At 48.8% G+C, this 24,262-nt stretch overlaps 1 protein-coding gene across 1 annotated transcript in view; it reads left to right on the forward strand.

The window, feature by feature from the left end:
• LOC106577370 (rho GTPase-activating protein SYDE1) overlaps positions 1 to 24,262 on the forward strand; it is a 196,267-nt gene that overhangs the window by 23,330 nt on the left and 148,675 nt on the right. The window contains exons 2-6 of the mRNA XM_082964999.1: positions 8,552 to 9,613; positions 10,599 to 11,320; positions 11,428 to 11,662; positions 13,486 to 13,715; positions 14,889 to 15,015. Coding sequence (XP_082821125.1) covers positions 8,552 to 9,613; positions 10,599 to 11,320; positions 11,428 to 11,662; positions 13,486 to 13,715; positions 14,889 to 15,015 — 2,376 coding nt within the window. The remainder of the gene's footprint in view (positions 1 to 8,551; positions 9,614 to 10,598; positions 11,321 to 11,427; positions 11,663 to 13,485; positions 13,716 to 14,888; positions 15,016 to 24,262) is intronic.

Genomic DNA, 24,262 nt, shown 5'->3' on the forward strand with positions numbered 1-24,262 from the left:
GGTGGGTCTACTGTTCAGTAACAGGGTGGGTCTACTGTTCAGTAACAGGGTGGGTCTACTGTTCAGTATCAGGGTGGGTCTACTGTTCAGTACCAGGGTGGGTCTACTGTTCAGTACCAGGGTGGGTCTACTGTTCAGTACCAGGGTGGGTCTACTGTTCAGTATCAGGGTGGGTGCTGAGCTGATCTTTGACACCTTACCTGGCTTGTTTGACACAGACATGTGTTCAAACACTGGCGTGGGTTCATGGATGCCAATGGAAGCCAGGCTTCCCTCCCCAGAAATCAAAGCGAACGAAACAGCGCCCCTCTGTCTCAGTATGGGTAGCGTATCTATCTGATGCCGTCTGGTCAAAAAGAGTATGACATTGTTGCCACCCGGAACATTGAATCCAAAGGGAAGCCAGCGAGCATTTGGCATCTTTTAGTTGTCCAAGCAGAGGTGATTTGATGGATGTTGAAATGTTGACGTTGAAATGATGCTGGAATATTGGAGGCAGCTTCTGTTTTCTTTGCTACTAGCGGTAACTCTCCGTTGTTTCTACATCAATTGTTGTTTAGTAGTCAGAAAATGTCGGCAACATTACCTTGCTTGACCGTGCCGTAGGTCATGTAGCTAGCTGTCTGTTATGTTTTGTGGACTTCACCAGACAGATGTTGCTTTCCGGTTTTGTGATGGAAACAAATGTGTGGTTGAATTTTATTCTGTGTCTTGTTATTATCTCTGCCTTTAGGCCTATAGATCACGGGTGTCAAGGCATATGAACAAAGGGTAGACTACAGTTATGATCAGTCCCTACACCCAAACAAGGGCACTGCGTTCATCCACCTCTGGCCTGCTGGCCCCCCCTACCTCTGCGGAAGCACAGTTCCCGCTCAGCCCAGTCAAAACTGTTCGCTGCTCTGGCACCCCAATGGTGGAACAAGCTCCCTCACGACGCCAGGACAGCGGAGTCAATCACCACCTTCCGTAGACACCTGAAACCCCACCTCTTTAAGGAATACCTGGGATAGGATATAGTAATCCTTCTAACCCCCCCCCCAAAAAAAAAAGATATAGATGTACTATTGTAAAGTGGTTGTTCCACTGGATATCATAAGGTGAATGCACCAATTTGTAAGTCGCTCTGGATAAGAGCGTCTGCTAAATGATGTAAATGTAAACAAACAGGTTATAGAGCAAACAACACAAGTATCACCCGTTACAACACATAGGATGTAATATGGCTTGTTTCCTGGATTGGCTTCCTCCAGTGGTTTTTACCCACGCACCTCTACCGTGTTCTTCAAATAAAGTGCGTTCGGAAAGTATTCAGACCCCTTGACTTTTCCCACATTTTTGTTACGTTACAGCCTTATTGTAAAATGAAAAAAAATAAATAGATAGGTCTACTGTAGGTGTGTTAGGTCTAGTGAGGGTAGACTACAGTCATGGATAGATAGGTCTACTGTAGGTGTGTTAGGTCTAGTGAGGGTAGACTACAGTCATGGATAGATAGGTCTACTGTAGGTGTGTTAGGTCTAGTGAGGGTTGACTACAGTCATGGATAGATAGGTCTACTGTAGGTGTGTTAGGTCTAGTGAGGGTAGACTACAGTCATGGATAGATAGGTCTACTGTAGGTGTGTTAGGTCTAGTGAGGGTAGACTACAGTCATGGATAGATAGGTCTACTGTAGGTGTGTTAGGTCTAGTGAGGGTAGACTACAGTCATGGATAGATAGGTCTACTGTAGGTGTGTTAGGTCTAGTGAGGGTTGGGAGGGTAGACTACAGTCATGCTGGTGTTTATTGATGTTTGCTGCACTGCACACAAACATTGTTTGTTGTAAGGCTGGTTTGTTGTAAGGCTGGTTTGTTGTAGGGCTGCATGATATGGGCAAAATATCTAACAATGATTTTTGTAGCAAATATTGTGATTTTACTTACGATTCTAGATCAAAACACTTAGATTTACTGTTGGAATCCTAGAAAAATACAATGATCATTTCAATTTTATGGTTGGAATTAAAGGTCGACCGATTATGATTTTTCAATGCTGATACCGATTAATCGGCCGATTTTTATATATATATATATATATATATATATATATATATATATATATATATATATATATATATAAAAATCGGCCGATTAATCGGTATCAGCATTGAAAAATCATAATATATATATTTGTAATAATGACAATTACAACAATACTGAATGAACAATGAACACTTTTATTTTAACATAATACATAAATAAAATCAATTTAGTCTCAAATAAATAATGAAACATGTTCAATTTGGTTTAAATAATGCAAAAACAAAGTGTTGGAGAAGAAAGTAAAAGTGCAATATGTGCCATGTAAAAAAGCTAACGTTTAAGTTCCTTGCTCAGAACATGAGAACATATGAAAGCTGGTGGTTCCTTTTAACATGAGTCTTCAATATTCCCAGGTAAGAAGTTTTAGGTTGTAGTTATTATAGGAATTATGACGTGTCGACTATTTGTATTTCATATACCTTTGACTATTGGATGTTTTTATAGGCGCTATAGTATTGCCAGCCTAATCTCAGGAGTTGATAGGCTTGAAGTCATAACAGCGCTGTGCCTCAAGCATTGCTAAGAGCTGCTGGCAAACGCGGTAAAGTGCTGTTTGAATGAATGCTTACGAGCCTGCTGCTGCCTACCACCACTCAGTCAGAGTGCTCTATCAAATCATAAACTTAATTTTAATAAACACACAGAAATACGAGCCTTTGGTCATTAATATGGTCAAATCCGGAAACTATCATTTCGAAAACAAAACGTTTATTCTTTCAGTGAAAGACGGAACCGTTCTGTATTTTATCGAACGGATGGCAACCTTTAATGTTATGTCATAATTATGTAAAATTCGGGCAAATTAATTACAGTCTTTGTTAGGAAGAAATGACCACACAGTTCGCAACGAGCCAGGCGGCCCAAACTGCTGCATATACCCTGACTCTGCTTGCACTGAACGCAAGAGAAGTGACACAATTTCCCGAGTTAATATTGCCTGCTAACATGCATTTCTTTTAACTAAATATGCAGGTTTAAAAATATATACTTCTGTGTATTGATTTTAAGGAAGGCATTGATGTTTATGGTTAGGTACATTCGTGCAACGATTGTGCTTTTTTCGCAAATGTGCTTTTGTTAAATCATCACCCGTTTGGCGAAGTTGAAGTAGGCTGTGATTCGATGATAAATTAACAGGCACCGCTTTGATTATATGCAACGCAGGACAAGCTAGTTAACCTAGTTATATCATCAACCATGTGTAGTTAACTAGTGGTTATGTGAAGATTGATTGTTTTTATAAGATAAGTTTAATGCTAGCTAGCAACTTAACTTGGCTCCTTGCTGCCACAAGGTCCTTTTGACACTGCACTCGCGTAACAGGTTGTCACGTCCTGGCCAGTATAAGGGTTAATTGGTATTGTAGTTTGGTCAGGACGTGGCAGAGGGTATTTGTTTTATGTGGTTCAGGGTGGTGTTTTTGTAGTAAGGGCATTTGATTTAGTATTCCGGGGGTTTTGGGCACTGTTTGAGATTCACGTATTTCTATGTTGATCTAGTTAGTTGTATGTCTATGTTTGGTTAATTGGGGTGGACTTCCAATTGAAGGCAGCTGTGTGGTGTTGCCTTTGATTGGAAGTCCTATATTAGTTGGGTGTGTTTGTCTGTTTAATTGTGGGAGATTGTTCTGAGTTTAGCCTTGTGCCTTGGCAGACTGTTTTGTTGTTCGTGAGTTCGTTTCGTTTTGTTGTTTTGGTGTTCATTTAGTTTGTGAATAAATACACACGATGAGCATCCACATACCTGCTGCGTTTTGGTCCTCCTTAACCGATGACGACTGTGACACAGGTGGTGAGCCTGCCACGCCGTTTCCTCGTGGATTGCAATGTAATCGGCCATAATCGGCGTCAAAAAAGGCCGATTACCGATTGTAATGAAAACTTGAAATCGGCCCTAATTAATCGGCCATTCGGTCGACCTCTAGTTGGAATAAAGTAGGAATGCAGTTTTGTTGGCATGACAACGGATGGAAAAGTAAAGAACAGAGTTGAGAGTAGGAACCAAAGTGTTGGTCAGTGTTTCCCATGGGACCCTAATAAGATTTAAATTGATAGATACATTAAGACAAAGATTTTAAAATATTTATCTCCTTTTCCTCTCTGATTTAAGAAAAATCTGTTGCACAAACAATGCTGATATACTCCACTGCTGGTACAAGCCTGTTTTAGAGCAAAAGTTTGCTTGCAAGATTTGCCCAATCTCAGTGGATATAGCTAGCTAGCGATTAGCATTAAAGCCTAACAACACTATTTTTAGGCACATTTACAGCTTGCTAAAACAGAGAGCAAGTTACACAAACAAATATTTTAATATAGAAAACGTGGATTTATATGAAGAAGCAAAGTAGAAAGCTGCATCGTTCTTGTTTGGAAAAACTCTGTTGTTTGGTCAATACAGGCAGAGTGAATCTGGAGCACGAGGAACTTCCTGCTTGAGTGCCAGAGGGCAGGGCCTGGTGTGAGTGGGAAGAGGAGAGAAGGAGAGAGACAGATGGCTTAGTGGCGTTTCAAAATATTGCAGCCTCTTGCGATATGGATATTGCGCATGTTCATGTCACATATCCTTATCGCAAATAGGATGAATCATGCAGCCCTAGTTTGTTGTTTTGAAAGCTGCCTACGCACAGAAGCATATCCACACAGCAGCGTATCCACACAGCAGCGTATCCACACAGCAGCATAGCCACATAGCAGCATAGCCACACAGCAGCATATCCACACAGCGTATCCACATAGCAGCATAGCCACAGAGCAGCATAGCCACACAGCAGCATAGCCACACAGCAGCATAGCCACACAGCAGCATAGCCACACAGCAGCATATCCACACAGCGTATCCACATAGCAGCATAGCCACACAGCAGCATATCCACACAGCGTATCCACATAGCAGCATAGCCACACAGCAGCATAGCCACACAGCAGCATATCCACACAGCAGCATATCCACACAGCAGCATAGCCACACAGCAGCATAGCCACACAGCAGCATATCAACACAGCAGCATAGCAGCATAGCCACACAGCAGCATAGCCACACAGCAGCATAGCCACACAGCAGCATATCCACACAGCAGCATAGCCACATAACAGCATAGCCACACAGCAGCGTATCCACACAGCAGCGTATCCACACAGCAGCATAGCCACACTGCAGCATAGCCACACAGCAGCATATCCACACAGCGTATCCACATAGCAGCATAGCCACACAGCAGCATAGCCACACAGCAGCATAGCCACACAGCAGCATAGCCACACAGCAGCATAGCCACATAGCAGCATAGCCACACAGCAGCATATCCACACAGCGTATCCACACAGCAGCATAGCCACATAGCAGCATAGCCACATAGCAGCATAGCCACACAGCAGCATATCCACACAGCAGCATAGCCACACAGCAGCATAGCCACACAGCAGTGTGTAACAGTCACGCTCATTATCGTGTTTGCGCATACACATGTACACACAGCTCTGCTTATATTGAGCAATCTGTGGAGAAGGGCCTTGGTCAGTGACCAAGAACTCGATAGTCACAATGACAGAGCTCTAGAGTTACACTGTGGAGATGAGAGAACCTTCCAGAAGGACAACCATCTCTGCAGCACTCCACCAACCAAGCCTTTATCTGCAGAGAAGAATGGGAGCAACGTCATACCGAAGGAGACCGAGTGTCACGTTCACTGTCCTCAAATTCCCTGTCATAAATCAGCCAAGGCGCAGCGTGCCGGTAATTCTACATCCTTTATTAGAAGATAACGGAACAAAACAATAAACAGGATAAACAGAAATAAACGTGACGTAACTGTGGCGGACACAAAACACTCACAAAAATAATAATTACCCACAAACACAGGTGGGGGAAAAGGCTGCCTAAGTATGATTCCCAATCAGAGACAACGATAGACAGCTGCCTCTGATTGGAAACCATACTCGGCCAAAACAAAGAAATATATCACACCCTGACCTAACCAAAATAGAGGAAATAAAACGTCTCTCTCAGGTCAGGGCGTGACATCGAGGCTGTAATCACTGCTAAAGTTGCTTCAACAAAGTACTGAGTAAAGGGTCTGAATACTTCTGTAAATGTGTGTATAGATTGATGAGGGTAAAATATTATTTTTTTTTAGAATAAGGCTGGAACCCCTAACAAAATGTGGAAAAAGTCTGAATAGTTTCCGAAGGCACTGTATATAACGGATTAGACTATAGACAGACACAGTGGGTTTATTCATGATTCCTGCGGCCCATATTACTGGACGTCACCAGGCTCACACACACACAAACTAGAGAGGCAAGACAGCCACAGGAAAAAGAGGAGAGAGAGAGAGGGAGCAGAGGAGGGAAGGAGAGGAAGGAGAGGGAAGACAGCCACAGGAAAAAGAGGAGAGAGAGAGGGAGCAGAGGAGGGAAGGAGAAGAAGGAGAGGGAAGAGTAAAGGAACAGGGAGAGAGGAATCCAGATGTGCAGGATGTCAGCGAGAGAGAGAGAGAGAGAGAGAGAGAGAGATGGGACTGAGGTATGGAGAGATGGAGAGGGAGATGGGACTGAGGTATGGAGAGAGAGAGAGATGGGACTGAGGTATGGAGAGAGAGAGAAAGAGTGAAGGAGAGAGAGAGCGAAGGAGAGAGAGAGTTGGGACTGAGGTATGGAGAGAGAGAGAGAGCGAAGGAGAGAGAGAGAGAGAGAGAGAGAGATGGGACTGAGGTATGGAGAGAGAGAGAGACTTAACAAACCACTAAATAGCTAAACCCACTACTCCTCTCCTTCTCTCTCAAGCTGTTTATGCTCTTTTATTTTCTGACTTCTCGCTCCTCTCCTCTCTTTTTTCCTCATGACTCATTGTAGACAGAAACACATTTCAAAAAAATGTTGTTCTTGGGACCAAGTCAGTCACACAAATCAACAGCAGTAGAGGAAATGCTTACTGCCCTTTTGTAAGAGCGAAGCATGTGTCTTTGAGTTGGTAGAAGCTTGACTAATTCGTTAATCCACCATTCAGTTTAGTGGACTATTAGTGGAGTGTCCTTTAAAGGTCTCTCGTTGCCCATCATTTCATTAGGAACGTCTCTTGTCGCCCATCATTTCATTAGGGAACGTCTCTCGTTGCCCATCATTTCATTAGGAACGTCTCTCGTCGCCCATCATTTCATTAGGAACGTCTCTCGTTGCCCATCATTTCATTAGGAACGTCTCTCGTTGCCCATCATTTCATTAGGAACGTCTCTCGTTGCCCATCATTTCATTAGGAACGTCTCTCGTTGCCCATCATTTCATTAGGAACGTCTCTCGTTGCCCATCATTTCATTAGGAACGTCTCTCGTTGCCCATCATTTCATTAGGAACGTCTCTCGTTGCCCATCATTTCATTAGGAACGTCTCTCGTTGCCCATCATTTCATTAGGAACGTCTCTCGTTGCCCATCATTTCATTAGGAACGTCTCTCGTTGCCCATCATTTCATTAGGAACGTCTCTCGTTGCCTATTATTTCATTAGGGAACGTCTCTCGTTGCCCATCATTTCATTAGGAACGTTTCTCGTCGCCCATCATTTCATTAGGAACGTCTCTCGTTGCCTATTATTTCATTAGGGAACGTCTCTCGTTGCCCATCATTTCATTAGGAACGTCTCTCGTTGCCCATCATTTCATTAGGAACGTCTCTCGTTGCCCATCATTTCATTAGGAACGTCTCTCGTTGCCTATTATTTCATTAGGGAACGTCTCTCGTTGCCCATCATTTCATTAGGAACGTCTCTCGTTGCCTATTATTTCATTAGGGAACGTCTCTCGTTGCCCATCATTTCATTAGGAACGTTTCTCGTCGCCCATCATGTCAATGTCTTGTAGCCTTGTATTTATGAAGCCAACATGTTGATACCAAGTACAGTCTTTATTGGACTGGATAATGACCATAATACAGTCTTTATTGGACTGGATAATGACCATAATACAGTCTTTATTGGACTGGATAATGACCATAATACAGTCTTTATTGGACTGGATACTGACCATAATAAAGTCTTTATTGGACTGGATAATGACCATAATAAAGTCTTTATTGGACTGGATAATGACCATAATACAGTCTTTATTGGACTGGATAATGATTATAATACAGTTTATTGGACTGGATAATGATCATAACAAAGTCTTTATTGGACTGGATAATGACCATAATACAGTCTTTGTTGGGCTGATAATGACCATAATACAGTCTTTATTGGACTGGATAATGATTATAGTACAGTCTTTATTGGACTGGATAATGACCACAATACCGTCTTTATTGGACTGGATAATGACCATAATAAAGTCTTTATTGGACTGGATAATTACCATAATAAAGTCTTTATTGGACTGGATAATGACTGTAATAAAGTCTTTATTGGACTGGATAATGACCATAATACAGTCTTTATTGGACTGGATAATGATTATAATAGCTGTGTTGTTTCCCTCCAGACATCCAGGGGAAGAGTGATGTCATCCAAAGCTCTTCATCCTCATCGTTGTTAACGGTAACGACAGCGGAGGCCGAAACCCCGACCCCGACAACGGAGGACAGCACCACCCCCCCACGCACCCAGATAACAGTGGCCAAGAAACAGCAGTGGGCCAAACTGGCCTCCACACCCAGAGAGCCGACACCCAGCACAGAGGGCTCTCACAGCCTGCTCTACAGGGCTTGTGACTCGGATAGCAGCTCAGGAAAGGCCCAGGTCTCAACCTCCAAACAGGCCTGGAGCCAGAAGACGTTAGTGGAGGCCGGGCTGGACAAGAGGAGGTGTGACGATTTAGACTGGGAGCATCAGGGACAATGTAGCACCTCCTTCTATGAATCTCCTCCCCTTGTCCACACCGTAGTCCCAGAGCTCACCAACCCTATAGGAGGTTACGCTGAGATCTGTGTCTCCTCCTGTATGGTGAAGTCCTCGGGGTCAGGGGCCTATCTCCAGACCCTGGACAGGAGCAGCCGAGCCTGGGTACTGTCCACAGGAAAGAGCCAGGCTGCAGACGAGTCCTACTCGCGTCTAGGCCTCCCCCCCAACTGCTTCACTGAGCCGAGGCAACGCACAGAAGGAGAGAACGACATCTGGTACAATCCTATACCAGAGGAGGAGGACGTGTTGGGTGGCATCGGCGGTTTAGGACGTTTAAGAGGAGGAGGAGGAGGTGGAGGAGGAGGAGGAGGTGGAGGAGGAGGAGGAGGTGGAGGAGGAGGAGGAGGAGGAGGTGGGAGAGGAGGGGGTGTTAGGTTAGACAGTGAGAACCCATGGAGGAGGAGGGAGACAGAGGGGCTGTCTGAGACCTTGAGGGATCCCCAGATGAGGAGCCAGCGGCGGGCAGGGATGGTGGTGAGCCCTGGCACCGGTGGAGGTGGAGGGGCCTCCCGTTTAGAGCGTCATGCCACCCAGAACCAGTGGCCGTCAGGTGGCTCCAGCCCGGACAGCGCCCATCAGACCAAAGCCATCACATTAGACGGCTCAGCCTGCAGTAGGAGAGACCGAGACGGAGACAGCCCAGGTAAGTACATACTGTAGAACGAGCTACTGTAGCCTCATGATTCATATGATACAGGTAGTCACCTACAGATAACTACTGTAGCCACATGATTCATATGATACAGGTAGTCACCTACAGATAACTACTGTAGCCACATGATTCATATGATACAGGTAGTCACCTACAGATAACTACTGTAGCCACATGATTCATATGATACAGGTAGTCACCTACAGATAACTACTGTAGCCACATGATTCATATGATACAGGTAGTCACCTACAGATAACTACTGTAGCCACATGATTCATATGATACAGGTAGTCACCTACAGATAACTACTGTAGCCACATGATTCATATGATACAGGTAGTCACCTACAGATAACTACTGTAGCCACATGATTCATATGATACAGGTAGTCACCTACAGATAACTACTGTAGCCACATGATTCATATGACACAGGTAGTCACCTACAGATAACTACTGTAGCTATATGACATCTCTCTCTTCTCTCCATCTCTCTCTTCTCTCCATCCCTCTCTTCTCTCCATCCCTCTCTTCTCTCCATGTCTCTCTTCTCTCCATCCCTCTCTTCCTCTCATCTCTCTCTTCTCTCCATGTCTCTCTTCTCTCCATCCCTCTCTTCTCTCCACCCCTCTCTTCCTCTCCACCCCTCTCTTCCTCTCCATCCCTCTCTTCCTCTCCATCCCTCTCTTCCTCTCCATCCCTCTCCTCTCTCCATGTCTCTCTTCCTCTCCATCCCTCTCTTCCTCTCCATCCCCCTCTTCTCTCCATGTCTCTCTTCCTCTCCATCTCTCTCTTCTCTCCATCCCTCTCTTCTCTCCATCCCTCTCTTCTCTCCATCCCTCTCCTCTCTCCATCCCTCTCTTCCTCTCCATCCCTCTCTTCTCTCCATGTCTCTCCTCTCTCCATCTCTCTCTTCCTCTCCATCCCACTCCTCTCTCCATATCTCTCCTCTCTCCATTCCCCTCCTCTCTTAGATGTAATTCAACAGATCCAGAGTGAGGAACTGCAGTCTTTCGGGGTTGCAGGTGGAGAAGGGGGTGTGTCCAGCACCGGAGGGGGTGTGTCAGTTCCCTCAGACAGCCCCGGGGCCCAGAAGAAAGGAGGCGTGGCCAGCAGCATGATGGACAGGATCAAATCCCCAGGAATGGTCCGGAAATCCCTATCCATGAAGATGAAGAAACTCCCTGAACTTCGCCGTAAACTCAGCCTGCGCTCCTCACGCTCCCATCGCCACGGGAAGGAGGGGACGGGCCGAGGAGGAGAGGGGACATCACCCCCAAACGTCCGTAAGGAGCAGTCCAACGAGGTGATCAGCAGGTACCACCTGGACACTTCGGCCCCGGCGAGACCGCAACGCCGCTCCTCCAGGGGACGTTCCTCTGCGGCCGGTAAAGGGGGCTACTTAAGCGACGGAGACTCGCCTGAGCTGCTGCCCAAACAGGGCCAGGGTGGACCAGGGGGACCCTCCTCGGACCACAATACCCCTCTTCCACCCCCCCGCTCCACCCACCACTCCAGCCAGGAGGGAGTGACCATGACGTCTGACCTGAGCTCGTTCAGAGTCTACAGCTCGTCCGACCAGCCACGGTGCGCCCAGCGCGTCTCCGGCCTGCTCACGGTGCATCTCGTTGGGGTGGAGAAACTTCTGAGGTCCCCTAAACAGGACGCCAGTAAGGAGGTGTTCTGTGCCATCCAGGTGATTTTTAATAAAGTATCTCTGTCCGTCCGTCCGTCTACAATGTATTTAGAATCATTGAGAATAACACAAAACAGCGTAACTTTATTTTCCGTGGTGTTCATCAGGTGGATGGTGTAACCAGGGCCCGTACTGGCCTGCTAACCTCCAGGGGGGGCTCTCTGCCCCTCAACCACACCTTTAACCTGGAGCTGGAGAGGGCCAGGCTGCTGAAACTGGTGGTGCTCACCCCTTACCCTGGGTCTGAGACCTCCACCACCGTGAAGGGCAGTGACTCCACAGCAGCGGCCAGGAACAGGGTCTGCTGTCTGGGGTCTGTGTCCATACCCCCTCTGTTCAAAGGTAGGAGCACCAGAGAGTTGAAAAGTCATATGAACGTAGTAGGTGAAGTTTATTGTCGGTCTGTTGTTATTGTACCATCCACTTCACTGTTGCTTGGCAATGTGAGGGTGCAGCAGAAGGATTTTCCATACCAGTTGGATTTTATTTTGTCTGAAGGCATCTTAGCTATCCTACTTCCTGATCTTCTTTTGGAATCACTCTGTCAATCAACTGTATTTGTCCTTCTCTTGTTCATTCCCCCCCCTTCTGTCCCTCTCCTTCCCCTTCTGCTATCTCTTCTGTCCCTCTCCTTCCCATTCTGCTTTCTCTTCTGTCCCTCTCCTTCCCCTTCTGCTATCTCTTCTGTACCTCTCCTTCCCATTGTACTATCTCTTCTGTCCCACTCCTTCCCCTTCTGCTCTCTGTTCTGTCCCTCTCCTTACCTTTCTGCTATCTCTTCTGTCCCTCTCCTTCCCCTTCTGCTATCTCTTCTGTCCCTCTCCTTCCCCTTCTGCTTTCTCTTCTGTCCCTCTCCTTCCCTTTCTGCTATCTCTTCTGTCCCTCTCCTTCCCCTTCTGCTTTCTCTTCTGTCCCTCTCCTTCCCCTTCTGCTATCTCTTCTGTCCCTCTCCTTCCCTTTCTGCTATCTCTTCTGTCCCTCTCCTTCCCCTTCTGCTATCTCTTCTGTTTCTCATCTTTCCATTGTGCTATCTCTTCTGTCACTCTCCTTCCCCTTCTGCTATCTCATCTGTCCCTCTCCTTCCCCTTCTGCTATTTCTTCTGTCCCTCTCCTTCCTCTTCTGCTATCTCTTCTGTCCCTCTCCTTCCCTTTCTGCTATCTCTTCTTTCCCTCTCCTTCCCTTTCTGCTATCTCTTCTGTCCCTCTCCTTCCCCCTCTGCTATCTCTTCTTTCCCTCTCCTTCCCCTCTGCTATCTCTTCTGTCCCTCTCCTTCCCCCTCTGCTATCTCTTCTTTCCCTCTCCTTCCCCTCTGCTATCTCTTCTGTCCCTCTCCTTCCCCTTCTGCTATCTCTTCTGTTTCTCATCTTTCCATTATGCTATCTCTTCTGTCCTTCTCCTTCCCATTATGCTATCTCTTCTGTCCCTCTCCTTCCCCTTCTGCTATCTCTTCTGTTTCTCATCTTTCCATTCGGCTATCTCTTCTGTCCCCTCCTTCCCCTTCTGCTATCGCTTCTGTCCCTCTCCTTCCCCTTCTGCTATCTCTTCTGTTTCTCATCTTTCCATTATGCTATCTCTTCTGTCCCTCTCCTTCCCCTTCTGCTATCTCTTCTGTCCCTCTCCTTCCCCTTCTGCTATCTCTTCTGTCCCTCTCCTTCCCATTCTGCTATCTCTTCTGTCCCTCTCCTTCCCTTTCTGCCATCTCTTCTGTCCCTCTCCTTCCCCTTCTGCTATCTCTTCTGTTCCTCATCTTTCCATTGTGCTATCCCTTCTGTCCCTCTCCTTCCCCTTCTGCTGTCTCTACTGTCCCCCTCCTTCCCCTTCTGTCCCTCTCCTTCTCCTATCTCTTCTGTCCCTCTCCTTCCCCTTCTGCTATCTCTTCTGTCCCTCTCCTTCCCCTTCTGTCCCTTTCCTTCCCCTTCTGCTATCTCTTCTGTCCCTCTCCTTCCCCTTCTGTCCCTTTCCTTCCCCTTCTGCTATCTCTTCTGTCCCTCTCCTTCCCCTTCTGCTATCTCTTCTGTCCCTCTCCTTTCCTCTTCTGCTATCTCTTCTGTCCCTCTCCTTTCCTCTTCTGCTATCTCTTCTGTCCCTCTCCTTCCCCTTCTGCTATCTCTTCTGTCCCTCTCATACCCATTCTGCTATCTCTTCTGTCCCTCTCCTTCCCCAGCCTCTCGGTCTCAGCAGATATGCGTTAGGTTAGAGCCCAGGGGTCTACTGTACGTGAAGCTAACCCTGCTGGAGCAGTGGGAGCCCCTCGACCCTCGACCCTGCCACCTCAACCCCCCCATGGTGTTTGGAGTGGAGCTGCGCCACCTGGTGGACAAGGAGAACACTGCTGCCCCCGTTCCTCTGCTCATACAGAAGAGTGTGGCTGAGATCCAGAAGAGAGGACTGAGGGTTAGTTAGTTTACAGCACAATGTTTCATACACAGGACAACAACCCCACCTCATTTACACTGTTTAATTCACAGGACAATAACCCCACCTCATTTACACTGTTTCATTCACAGGACAACAACCCCACCTAATTTACACTGTGTCATTCACAGGACAACAACCCCACCTCATTTACACTGTTTCATTCACAGGACAATAACCCCACCTCATTTACACTGTTTTCATTCACAGGACAACAACCCCACCTCATTTACACTGTTTCATTCACAGGACAATAACCCCACCTAATGTACACTATTTCATACACAGGACAATAACCCCACCTCATTTACACTGTTTCATTCACAGGACAACAAACCCCACCTCATTTACACTGTGTCATTCACAGGACAATAACCCCACCTCATTTACACTGTTTCATTCACAGGACAATAACCCCACCTCATTTACACTGTTTCATTCACAGGACAATAACTCCACCTCATTTACACTGTTTCATTCACAGGACAATAACCCCACCTCATTTACACTGTTTCATTCACAGGATCATAACCCCACCTCATTTACACTGTTTCATTCACAGGACAATAACCCCACCTCATTTACACTGTTTCATTCACAGGACAATAACCCCACCTCATTTACACTGTTTCATACACAGGACAACAACCCCACCTCATTTACACTGTTTCATTCACAGGACAACAACCCCACCTCATTTACACTGTTTCATTCACAGGACAACAACCCCACCTCATTTTCACTGTTTCATTCACAGGACAACAACCCCACCTCATTTACACTGTTTCATTCACAGGACAACAACCCCACCTCATTTACAGTCTTTCATTCACAGGACAATAACCCCACCTCATTTACACTGTTTCATTCACAGGACAACAACCCCACCTCATTTACACTGTTTCATTCACAGGACAACAACCCCACCTCATTTACACTGTTTCATTCACAGGACAATAACCCCACCTAATGTACACTATTTCATACACAGGACAATAACCCCTGTCTGTCTGTCTGTCTGTCTGTCTGTCTGTCTGTCTGTCTGTCTGTCTGTCTGTCTGTCTGTCTGTCTGTCTGTCTGTCTGTCTGTCTGTCTGTCTGTCTGTCTGTCTGTCTGTCTGTCTGTCTGTCTGTCTGTCTGTCTGTCTGTAGGTGGTGGGTCTGTACCGTCTGTGTGGTTCAGCTGCAGTGAAGAAGGAACTGAGAGATGCGTTTGAGAGGGACAGCGCTGCTGTCAGCCTGAACGAAGACCTCTATCCTGACATCAACGTCATCACAGGTCAGTCCCCCTATCCCCCTACACCAGTCTCTATCCTGACATCAACGTCATCACAGGTCAGTCCCCCTATCCTTCTACACCAGTCTCTATCCTGACATCAACGTCATCACAGGTCAGTCCCCCTATCCCCCTACACCAGTCTCTATCCTGACATCAACGTCATCACAGGTCAGTCCCCCCATCCCCCTACACCAGTCTCTATCCTGACATCAACGTCATCACAGGTCAGTCCCCCTATCCTTCTACACCAGTCTCTATCAGTATCAAGGTCATCACAGGTCAGTCCCCCTATCCCCCTACACCAGTCTCTATCCTGACATCATCGTCATCACAGGTCAGTCCCCCTATCCCCCTACACCAGTCTCTATCAGTATCAACGTCATCACAGGTCAGTCCCCCTATCCCCCTACACCAGTCTCTATCCGCATCAACGTCATCACAGGTCAGTCCCCCTATCCCCCTACACCAGTCTCTATCAGCATCAACGTCATCACAGGTCAGTCCCCCTATCCCCCTACACCAGTCTCTATCCTGACATCAACGTCATCACAGGGCAGTCCCCCTATCCCCCTACACCAGTCTCTATCAGTATCAACGTCATCACAGGTCAGTCCCCCTATCCCCCTACACCAGTCTCTATCCTGACATCAACGTCATCACAGGTCAGTCCCCCTATCCCCCTACACCAGTCTCTATCCTGACATCAACGTCATCACAGGTCAGTCCCCCTATCCTTCTACACCAGTCTCTATCAGTATCAACGTCATCACAGGTCAGTCCCCCTATCCCCCTACACCAGTCTCTATCAGCATCAACGTCATCACAGGTCAGTCCCCCTATCCCCCTACACCAGTCTCTATCCTGACATCATCGTCATCACAGGTTAGTCCCCCTATCCCCCTACACCAGTCTCTATCCTGACATCAATGTCATCACAGGTCAGTCCCCCTATCCCTCTAGACCGGTCTCTATCAGTATCAACGTCATCACAGGTCAGTCCCCCTATCCCCCTACACCAGTCTCTATCCTGACATCAACGTCATCACAGGTCAGTCCCCCTATCCCCCTACACCAGTCTCTATCCTGACATCAACGTCATCACAGGTCAGTCCCCCTATCCCCCTACACCAGTCTCTATCAGTATCAACGTCGTCACAGGTCAGTCCCCCTATTCCCCCTACACCAGTCTCTATCAGCATCAACGTCATCACAGGTCAGTCCCCCTATCCCCCTACACCAGTCTCTATCAGCATCAACGTCATCACAGGTCAGTCCCCCTATCCCCCTACACCAGTCTCTATCCTGACATCAACGTCATCACAGGTCAGTCCCCCTATCCCCCTACACCAGTCTCTATCCTGACATCAACGTCATCTCAGGTCAGTCCCCCTATCCCTCTACACCAGTCTCTATCAGTATCAACGTCATCACAGGTCAGTCCCCCTATCCCCCTACACCAGTCTATCCTGACATCAACGTCATCACAGGTCAGTCCCCCTATCCCCCTACACCAGTCTCTATCCTGACATCAACGTCATCACAGGTCAGTCCCCCTATCCCCCTACACCAGTCTCTATCTGTATCAACGTCATCACAGGTCAGTCCCCCTATCCCCCTACACCAGTCTCTATCAGCATCAACGTCATCACAGGTCAGTCCCCCTATCCCCCTACACCAGTCTCTATCCTGACATCAACGTCATCACGGGTCAGTCCCCCTATCCCCCTACACCAGTCTCTATCCGCATCAACGTCATCACAGGTCAGTCCCCCTATCCCCCTACACCAGTCTCTATCAGCATCAACGTCATCACAGGTCAGTCCCCCTATCCCCCTACACCAGTCTCTATCCTGACATCAACGTCATCACAGGGCAGTCCCCCCATCCCCCTACACCAGTCTCTATCCTGACATCAACGTCATCACAGGTCAGTCCCCCTATCCTTCTACACCAGTCTCTATCAGTATCAACGTCATCACAGGTCAGTCCCCCTATCCCCCTACACCAGTCTCTATCAGCATCAACGTCATCACAGGTCAGTCCCCCTATCCCCCTACACCAGTCTCTATCCTGACATCATCGTCATCACAGGTTAGTCCCCCTATCCCTCTACACCAGTCTCTATCCTGACATCAATGTCATCACAGGTCAGTCCCCCTATCCCTCTAGACCGGTCTCTATCAGTATCAACGTCATCACAGGTCAGTCCCCCTATCCCCCTACACCAGTCTCTATCCTGACATCAACGTCATCACAGGTCAGTCCCCCTATCCCCCTACACCAGTCTCTATCCTGACATCAACGTCATCACAGGTCAGTCCCCCTATCCCCCTACACCAGTCTCTATCAGTATCAACGTCGTCACAGGTCAGTCCCCCTATTCCCCCTACACCAGTCTCTATCAGCATCAACGTCATCACAGGTCAGTCCCCCTATCCCCCTACACCAGTCTCTATCAGCATCAACGTCATCACAGGTCAGTCCCCCTATCCCCCTACACCAGTCTCTATCCTGACATCAACGTCATCACAGGTCAGTCCCCCTATCCCCCTACACCAGTCTCTATCCTGACATCAACGTCATCTCAGGTCAGTCCCCCTATCCCTCTACACCAGTCTCTATCAGTATCAACGTCATCACAGGTCAGTCCCCCTATCCCCCTACACCAGTCTATCCTGACATCAACGTCATCACAGGTCAGTCCCCCTATCCCCCTACACCAGTCTCTATCCTGACATCAACGTCATCACGGGTCAGTCCCCCTATCCCCCTACACCAGTCTCTATCCGCATCAACGTCATCACAGGTCAGTCCCCCTATCCCCCTACACCAGTCTCTATCAGCATCAACGTCATCACAGGTCAGTCCCCCTATCCCCCTACACCAGTCTCTATCCTGACATCAACGTCATCACAGGGCAGTCCCCCCATCCCCCTACACCAGTCTCTATCCTGACATCAACGTCATCACAGGTCAGTCCCCCTATCCTTCTACACCAGTCTCTATCAGTATCAACGTCATCACAGGTCAGTCCCCCTATCCCCCTACACCAGTCTCTATCAGCATCAACGTCATCACAGGTCAGTCCCCCTATCCCCCTACACCAGTCTCTATCCTGACATCATCGTCATCACAGGTTAGTCCCCCTATCCCTCTACACCAGTCTCTATCCTGACATCAATGTCATCACAGGTCAGTCCCCCTATCCCTCTAGACCGGTCTCTATCAGTATCAACGTCATCACAGGTCAGTCCCCCTATCCCCCTACACCAGTCTCTATCCTGACATCAACGTCATCACAGGTCAGTCCCCCTATCCCCCTACACCAGTCTCTATCCTGACATCAACGTCATCACAGGTCAGTCCCCCTATCCCCCTACACCAGTCTCTATCAGTATCAACGTCGTCACAGGTCAGTCCCCCTATTCCCCCTACACCAGTCTCTATCAGCATCAACGTCATCACAGGTCAGTCCCCCTATCCCCCTACACCAGTCTCTATCAGCATCAACGTCATCACAGGTCAGTCCCCCTATCCCCCTACACCAGTCTCTATCCTGACATCAACGTCATCACAGGTCAGTCCCCCTATCCCCCTACACCAGTCTCTATCCTGACATCAACGTCATCTCAGGTCAGTCCCCCTATCCCTCTACACCAGTCTCTATCAGTATCAACGTCATCACAGGTCAGTCCCCCTATCCCCCTACACCAGTCTATCCTGACATCAACGTCATCACAGGTCAGTCCCCCTATCCCCCTACACCAGTCTCTATCCTGACATCAACGTCATCACAGGTCAGTCCCCCTATCCCCCTACACCAGTCTCTATCTGTATCAACGTCATCACAGGTCAGTCGCCCTATCCCCCTACACCAGTCTCTATCCTGACATCAACGTCATCACAGGTCAGTCCCGCCATCCCCCTACACCAGTCTCTATCCTGACATCAACGTCATCGCAGGTCAGTCCCCCTATCCCCCTACACCAGTCTCTATCCTGACATCAACGTCATCACAGGTCAGTCCCCCTATCCCCCTACACCAGTCTCTATCAGTATCAACGTCATCACAGGTCAGTCCCCCCATCCCCCTACACCAGTCTCTATCCTGACATCAACGTCATCACAGGTCAGTCCCCCTATCCCTCTACGCCAGTCTCTATCAGTATCAACGTCATCACAGGTCAGTCCCCCTATCCCCCTACACCAGTCTCTATCCTGACATCAACGTCATCACAGGTCAGTCCCCCTATCCCCCTACACCAGTCTCTATCCTGATATCAACGTCATCACAGGTCAGTCCCCCTATCCCCCTACACCAGTCTCTATCAGTATCAACGTCATCACAGGTCAGTCCCCCTATCCCTCTACACCAGTCTCTATCCTGACATCAACGTCATCACAGGTCAGTCCCCCTATCCCCCTACAACAGTCTCTATCCTGACATCAACGTCATCACAGGTCAGTCCCCCTATCCCCCTACACCAGTCTCTATCCTGACATCAACGTCATCACAGGTCAGTCCCCCTATCCCCCTACAACAGTCTCTATCAGTATCAACGTCATCACAGGTCAGTCCCCCTATCCCCCTACACCAGTCTCTATCCTGACATCAACGTCATCACAGGTCAGTCCCCCTATCCCCCTACAACAGTCTCTATCCTGACATCAACGTCATCACAGGTCAGTCCCCCTATCCCCCTACACCAGTCTCTATCCTGACATCAACGTCATCACAGGTCAGTCCCCCTATCCCCCTACACCAGTCTCTATCCTGACATCAACGTCATCACAGGTCAGTCCCCTATCCCACTACACCAGTCTCTATCCTGACATCAACGTCATCACAGGTCAGTCCCCCTATCCCCCTACACCAGTCTCTATCCTGACATCATCGTCATCACAGGTTAGTCCCCCTATCCCTCTACACCAGTCTCTATCCTGACATCAATGTCATCACAGGTCAGTCCCCCTATCCCTCTAGACCGGTCTCTATCAGTATCAACGTCATCACAGGTCAGTCCCCCTATCCCCCTACACCAGTCTCTATCCTGACATCAACGTCATCACAGGTCAGTCCCCCTATCCCCCTACACCAGTCTCTATCCTGACATCAACGTCATCACAGGTCAGTCCCCCTATCCCCCTACACCAGTCTCTATCAGTATCAACGTCGTCACAGGTCAGTCCCCCTATTCCCCCTACACCAGTCTCTATCAGCATCAACGTCATCACAGGTCAGTCCCCCTATCCCCCTACACCAGTCTCTATCAGCATCAACGTCATCACAGGTCAGTCCCCCTATCCCCCTACACCAGTCTCTATCCTGACATCAACGTCATCACAGGTCAGTCCCCCTATCCCCCTACACCAGTCTCTATCCTGACATCAACGTCATCTCAGGTCAGTCCCCCTATCCCTCTACACCAGTCTCTATCAGTATCAACGTCATCACAGGTCAGTCCCCCTATCCCCCTACACCAGTCTATCCTGACATCAACGTCATCACAGGTCAGTCCCCCTATCCCCCTACACCAGTCTCTATCCTGACATCAACGTCATCACAGGTCAGTCCCCCTATCCCCCTACACCAGTCTCTATCTGTATCAACGTCATCACAGGTCAGTCGCCCTATCCCCCTACACCAGTCTCTATCCTGACATCAACGTCATCACAGGTCAGTCCCGCCATCCCCCTACACCAGTCTCTATCCTGACATCAACGTCATCACAGGTCAGTCCCCCTATCCCCCTACACCAGTCTCTATCCTGACATCAACGTCATCACAGGTCAGTCCCCCTATCCCCCTACACCAGTCTCTATCAGTATCAACGTCATCACAGGTCAGTCCCCCCATCCCCCTACACCAGTCTCTATCCTGACATCAACGTCATCACAGGTCAGTCCCCCTATCCCTCTACGCCAGTCTCTATCAGTATCAACGTCATCACAGGTCAGTCCCCCTATCCCCCTACACCAGTCTCTATCCTGACATCAACGTCATCACAGGTCAGTCCCCCTATCCCCCTACACCAGTCTCTATCCTGATATCAACGTCATCACAGGTCAGTCCCCCTATCCCCCTACACCAGTCTCTATCAGTATCAACGTCATCACAGGTCAGTCCCCCTATCCCTCTACACCAGTCTCTATCCTGACATCAACGTCATCACAGGTCAGTCCCCCTATCCCCCTACAACAGTCTCTATCCTGACATCAACGTCATCACAGGTCAGTCCCCCTATCCCCCTACACCAGTCTCTATCCTGACATCAACGTCATCACAGGTCAGTCCCCCTATCCCCCTACAACAGTCTCTATCAGTATCAACGTCATCACAGGTCAGTCCCCCTATCCCCCTACACCAGTCTCTATCCTGACATCAACGTCATCACAGGTCAGTCCCCCTATCCCCCTACAACAGTCTCTATCCTGACATCAACGTCATCACAGGTCAGTCCCCCTATCCCCCTACACCAGTCTCTATCCTGACATCAACGTCATCACAGGTCAGTCCCCCTATCCCCCTACAACAGTCTCTATCCTGACATCAACGTCATCACAGGTCAGTCCCCTATCCCACTACACCAGTCTCTATCCTGACATCAACGTCATCACAGGTCAGTCCCCCTATCCCCCTACACCAGTCTCTATCCTGACATCAACGTCATCACAGGTCAGTCCCCCTATTCCCCCTACACCAGTCTCTATCAGTATCAACGTCATCACAGGTCAGTCCCCCCATCCCCCTACACCAGTCTCTATCCTGACATCAACGTCATCACAGGGCAGTCCCCCCATCCCCCTACACCAGTCTCTATCCTGACATCAACGTCATCACAGGTCAGTCCCCCTATCCTTCTACACCAGTCTCTATCAGTATCAACGTCATCACAGGTCAGTCCCCCTATCCCCCTACACCAGTCTCTATCAGCATCAACGTCATCACAGGTCAGTCCCCCTATCCCCCTACACCAGTCTCTATCCTGACATCATCGTCATCACAGGTCAGTCCCCCTATCCCCCTACACCAGTCTCTATCCTGACATCAACGTCATCACACGTCAGTCCCCCTATCCTTCTACACCAGTCTCTATCCTGACATCAACGTCATCACAGGTCAGTCCCCCTATCCCCCTACACCAGTCTCTATCCTGACATCAACGTCATCACAGGTCAGTCCCCTATCCCACTACACCAGTCTCTATCCTGACATCAACGTCATCACAGGTCAGTCCCCCTATCCCCCTACACCAGTCTCTATCCTGACATCATCGTCATCACAGGTTAGTCCCCCTATCCCTCTACACCAGTCTCTATCCTGACATCAATGTCATCACAGGTCAGTCCCCCTATCCCTCTAGACCGGTCTCTATCAGTATCAACGTCATCACAGGTCAGTCCCCCTATCCCCCTACACCAGTCTCTATCCTGACATCAACGTCATCACAGGTCAGTCCCCCTATCCCCCTACACCAGTCTCTATCCTGACATCAACGTCATCACAGGTCAGTCCCCCTATCCCCCTACACCAGTCTCTATCAGTATCAACGTCGTCACAGGTCAGTCCCCCTATTCCCCCTACACCAGTCTCTATCAGCATCAACGTCATCACAGGTCAGTCCCCCTATCCCCCTACACCAGTCTCTATCAGCATCAACGTCATCACAGGTCAGTCCCCCTATCCCCCTACACCAGTCTCTATCCTGACATCAACGTCATCACAGGTCAGTCCCCCTATCCCCCTACACCAGTCTCTATCCTGACATCAACGTCATCTCAGGTCAGTCCCCCTATCCCTCTACACCAGTCTCTATCAGTATCAACGTCATCACAGGTCAGTCCCCCTATCCCCCTACACCAGTCTATCCTGACATCAACGTCATCACAGGTCAGTCCCCCTATCCCCCTACACCAGTCTCTATCCTGACATCAACGTCATCACAGGTCAGTCCCCCTATCCCCCTACACCAGTCTCTATCTGTATCAACGTCATCACAGGTCAGTCGCCCTATCCCCCTACACCAGTCTCTATCCTGACATCAACGTCATCACAGGTCAGTCCCGCCATCCCCCTACACCAGTCTCTATCCTGACATCAACGTCATCACAGGTCAGTCCCCCTATCCCCCTACACCAGTCTCTATCCTGACATCAACGTCATCACAGGTCAGTCCCCCTATCCCCCTACACCAGTCTCTATCAGTATCAACGTCATCACAGGTCAGTCCCCCCATCCCCCTACACCAGTCTCTATCCTGACATCAACGTCATCACAGGTCAGTCCCCCTATCCCTCTACGCCAGTCTCTATCAGTATCAACGTCATCACAGGTCAGTCCCCCTATCCCCCTACACCAGTCTCTATCCTGACATCAACGTCATCACAGGTCAGTCCCCCTATCCCCCTACACCAGTCTCTATCCTGATATCAACGTCATCACAGGTCAGTCCCCCTATCCCCCTACACCAGTCTCTATCAGTATCAACGTCATCACAGGTCAGTCCCCCTATCCCTCTACACCAGTCTCTATCCTGACATCAACGTCATCACAGGTCAGTCCCCCTATCCCCCTACAACAGTCTCTATCCTGACATCAACGTCATCACAGGTCAGTCCCCCTATCCCCCTACACCAGTCTCTATCCTGACATCAACGTCATCACAGGTCAGTCCCCCTATCCCCCTACAACAGTCTCTATCAGTATCAACGTCATCACAGGTCAGTCCCCCTATCCCCCTACACCAGTCTCTATCCTGACATCAACGTCATCACAGGTCAGTCCCCCTATCCCCCTACAACAGTCTCTATCCTGACATCAACGTCATCACAGGTCAGTCCCCCTATCCCCCTACACCAGTCTCTATCCTGACATCAACGTCATCACAGGTCAGTCCCCCTATCCCCCTACAACAGTCTCTATCCTGACATCAACGTCATCACAGGTCAGTCCCCTATCCCACTACACCAGTCTCTATCCTGACATCAACGTCATCACAGGTCAGTCCCCCTATCCCCCTACACCAGTCTCTATCCTGACATCAACGTCATCACAGGTCAGTCCCCCTATTCCCCCTACACCAGTCTCTATCAGTATCAACGTCATCACAGGTCAGTCCCCCCATCCCCCTACACCAGTCTCTATCCTGACATCAACGTCATCACAGGGCAGTCCCCCCATCCCCCTACACCAGTCTCTATCCTGACATCAACGTCATCACAGGTCAGTCCCCCTATCCTTCTACAC

This window comes from Salmo salar, chromosome 18 (genome assembly GCF_965601325.2).
Source record: "Salmo salar chromosome 18, fSalSal1, whole genome shotgun sequence".
NCBI classification, from domain to species: Eukaryota; Metazoa; Chordata; class Actinopteri; order Salmoniformes; family Salmonidae; genus Salmo; species Salmo salar.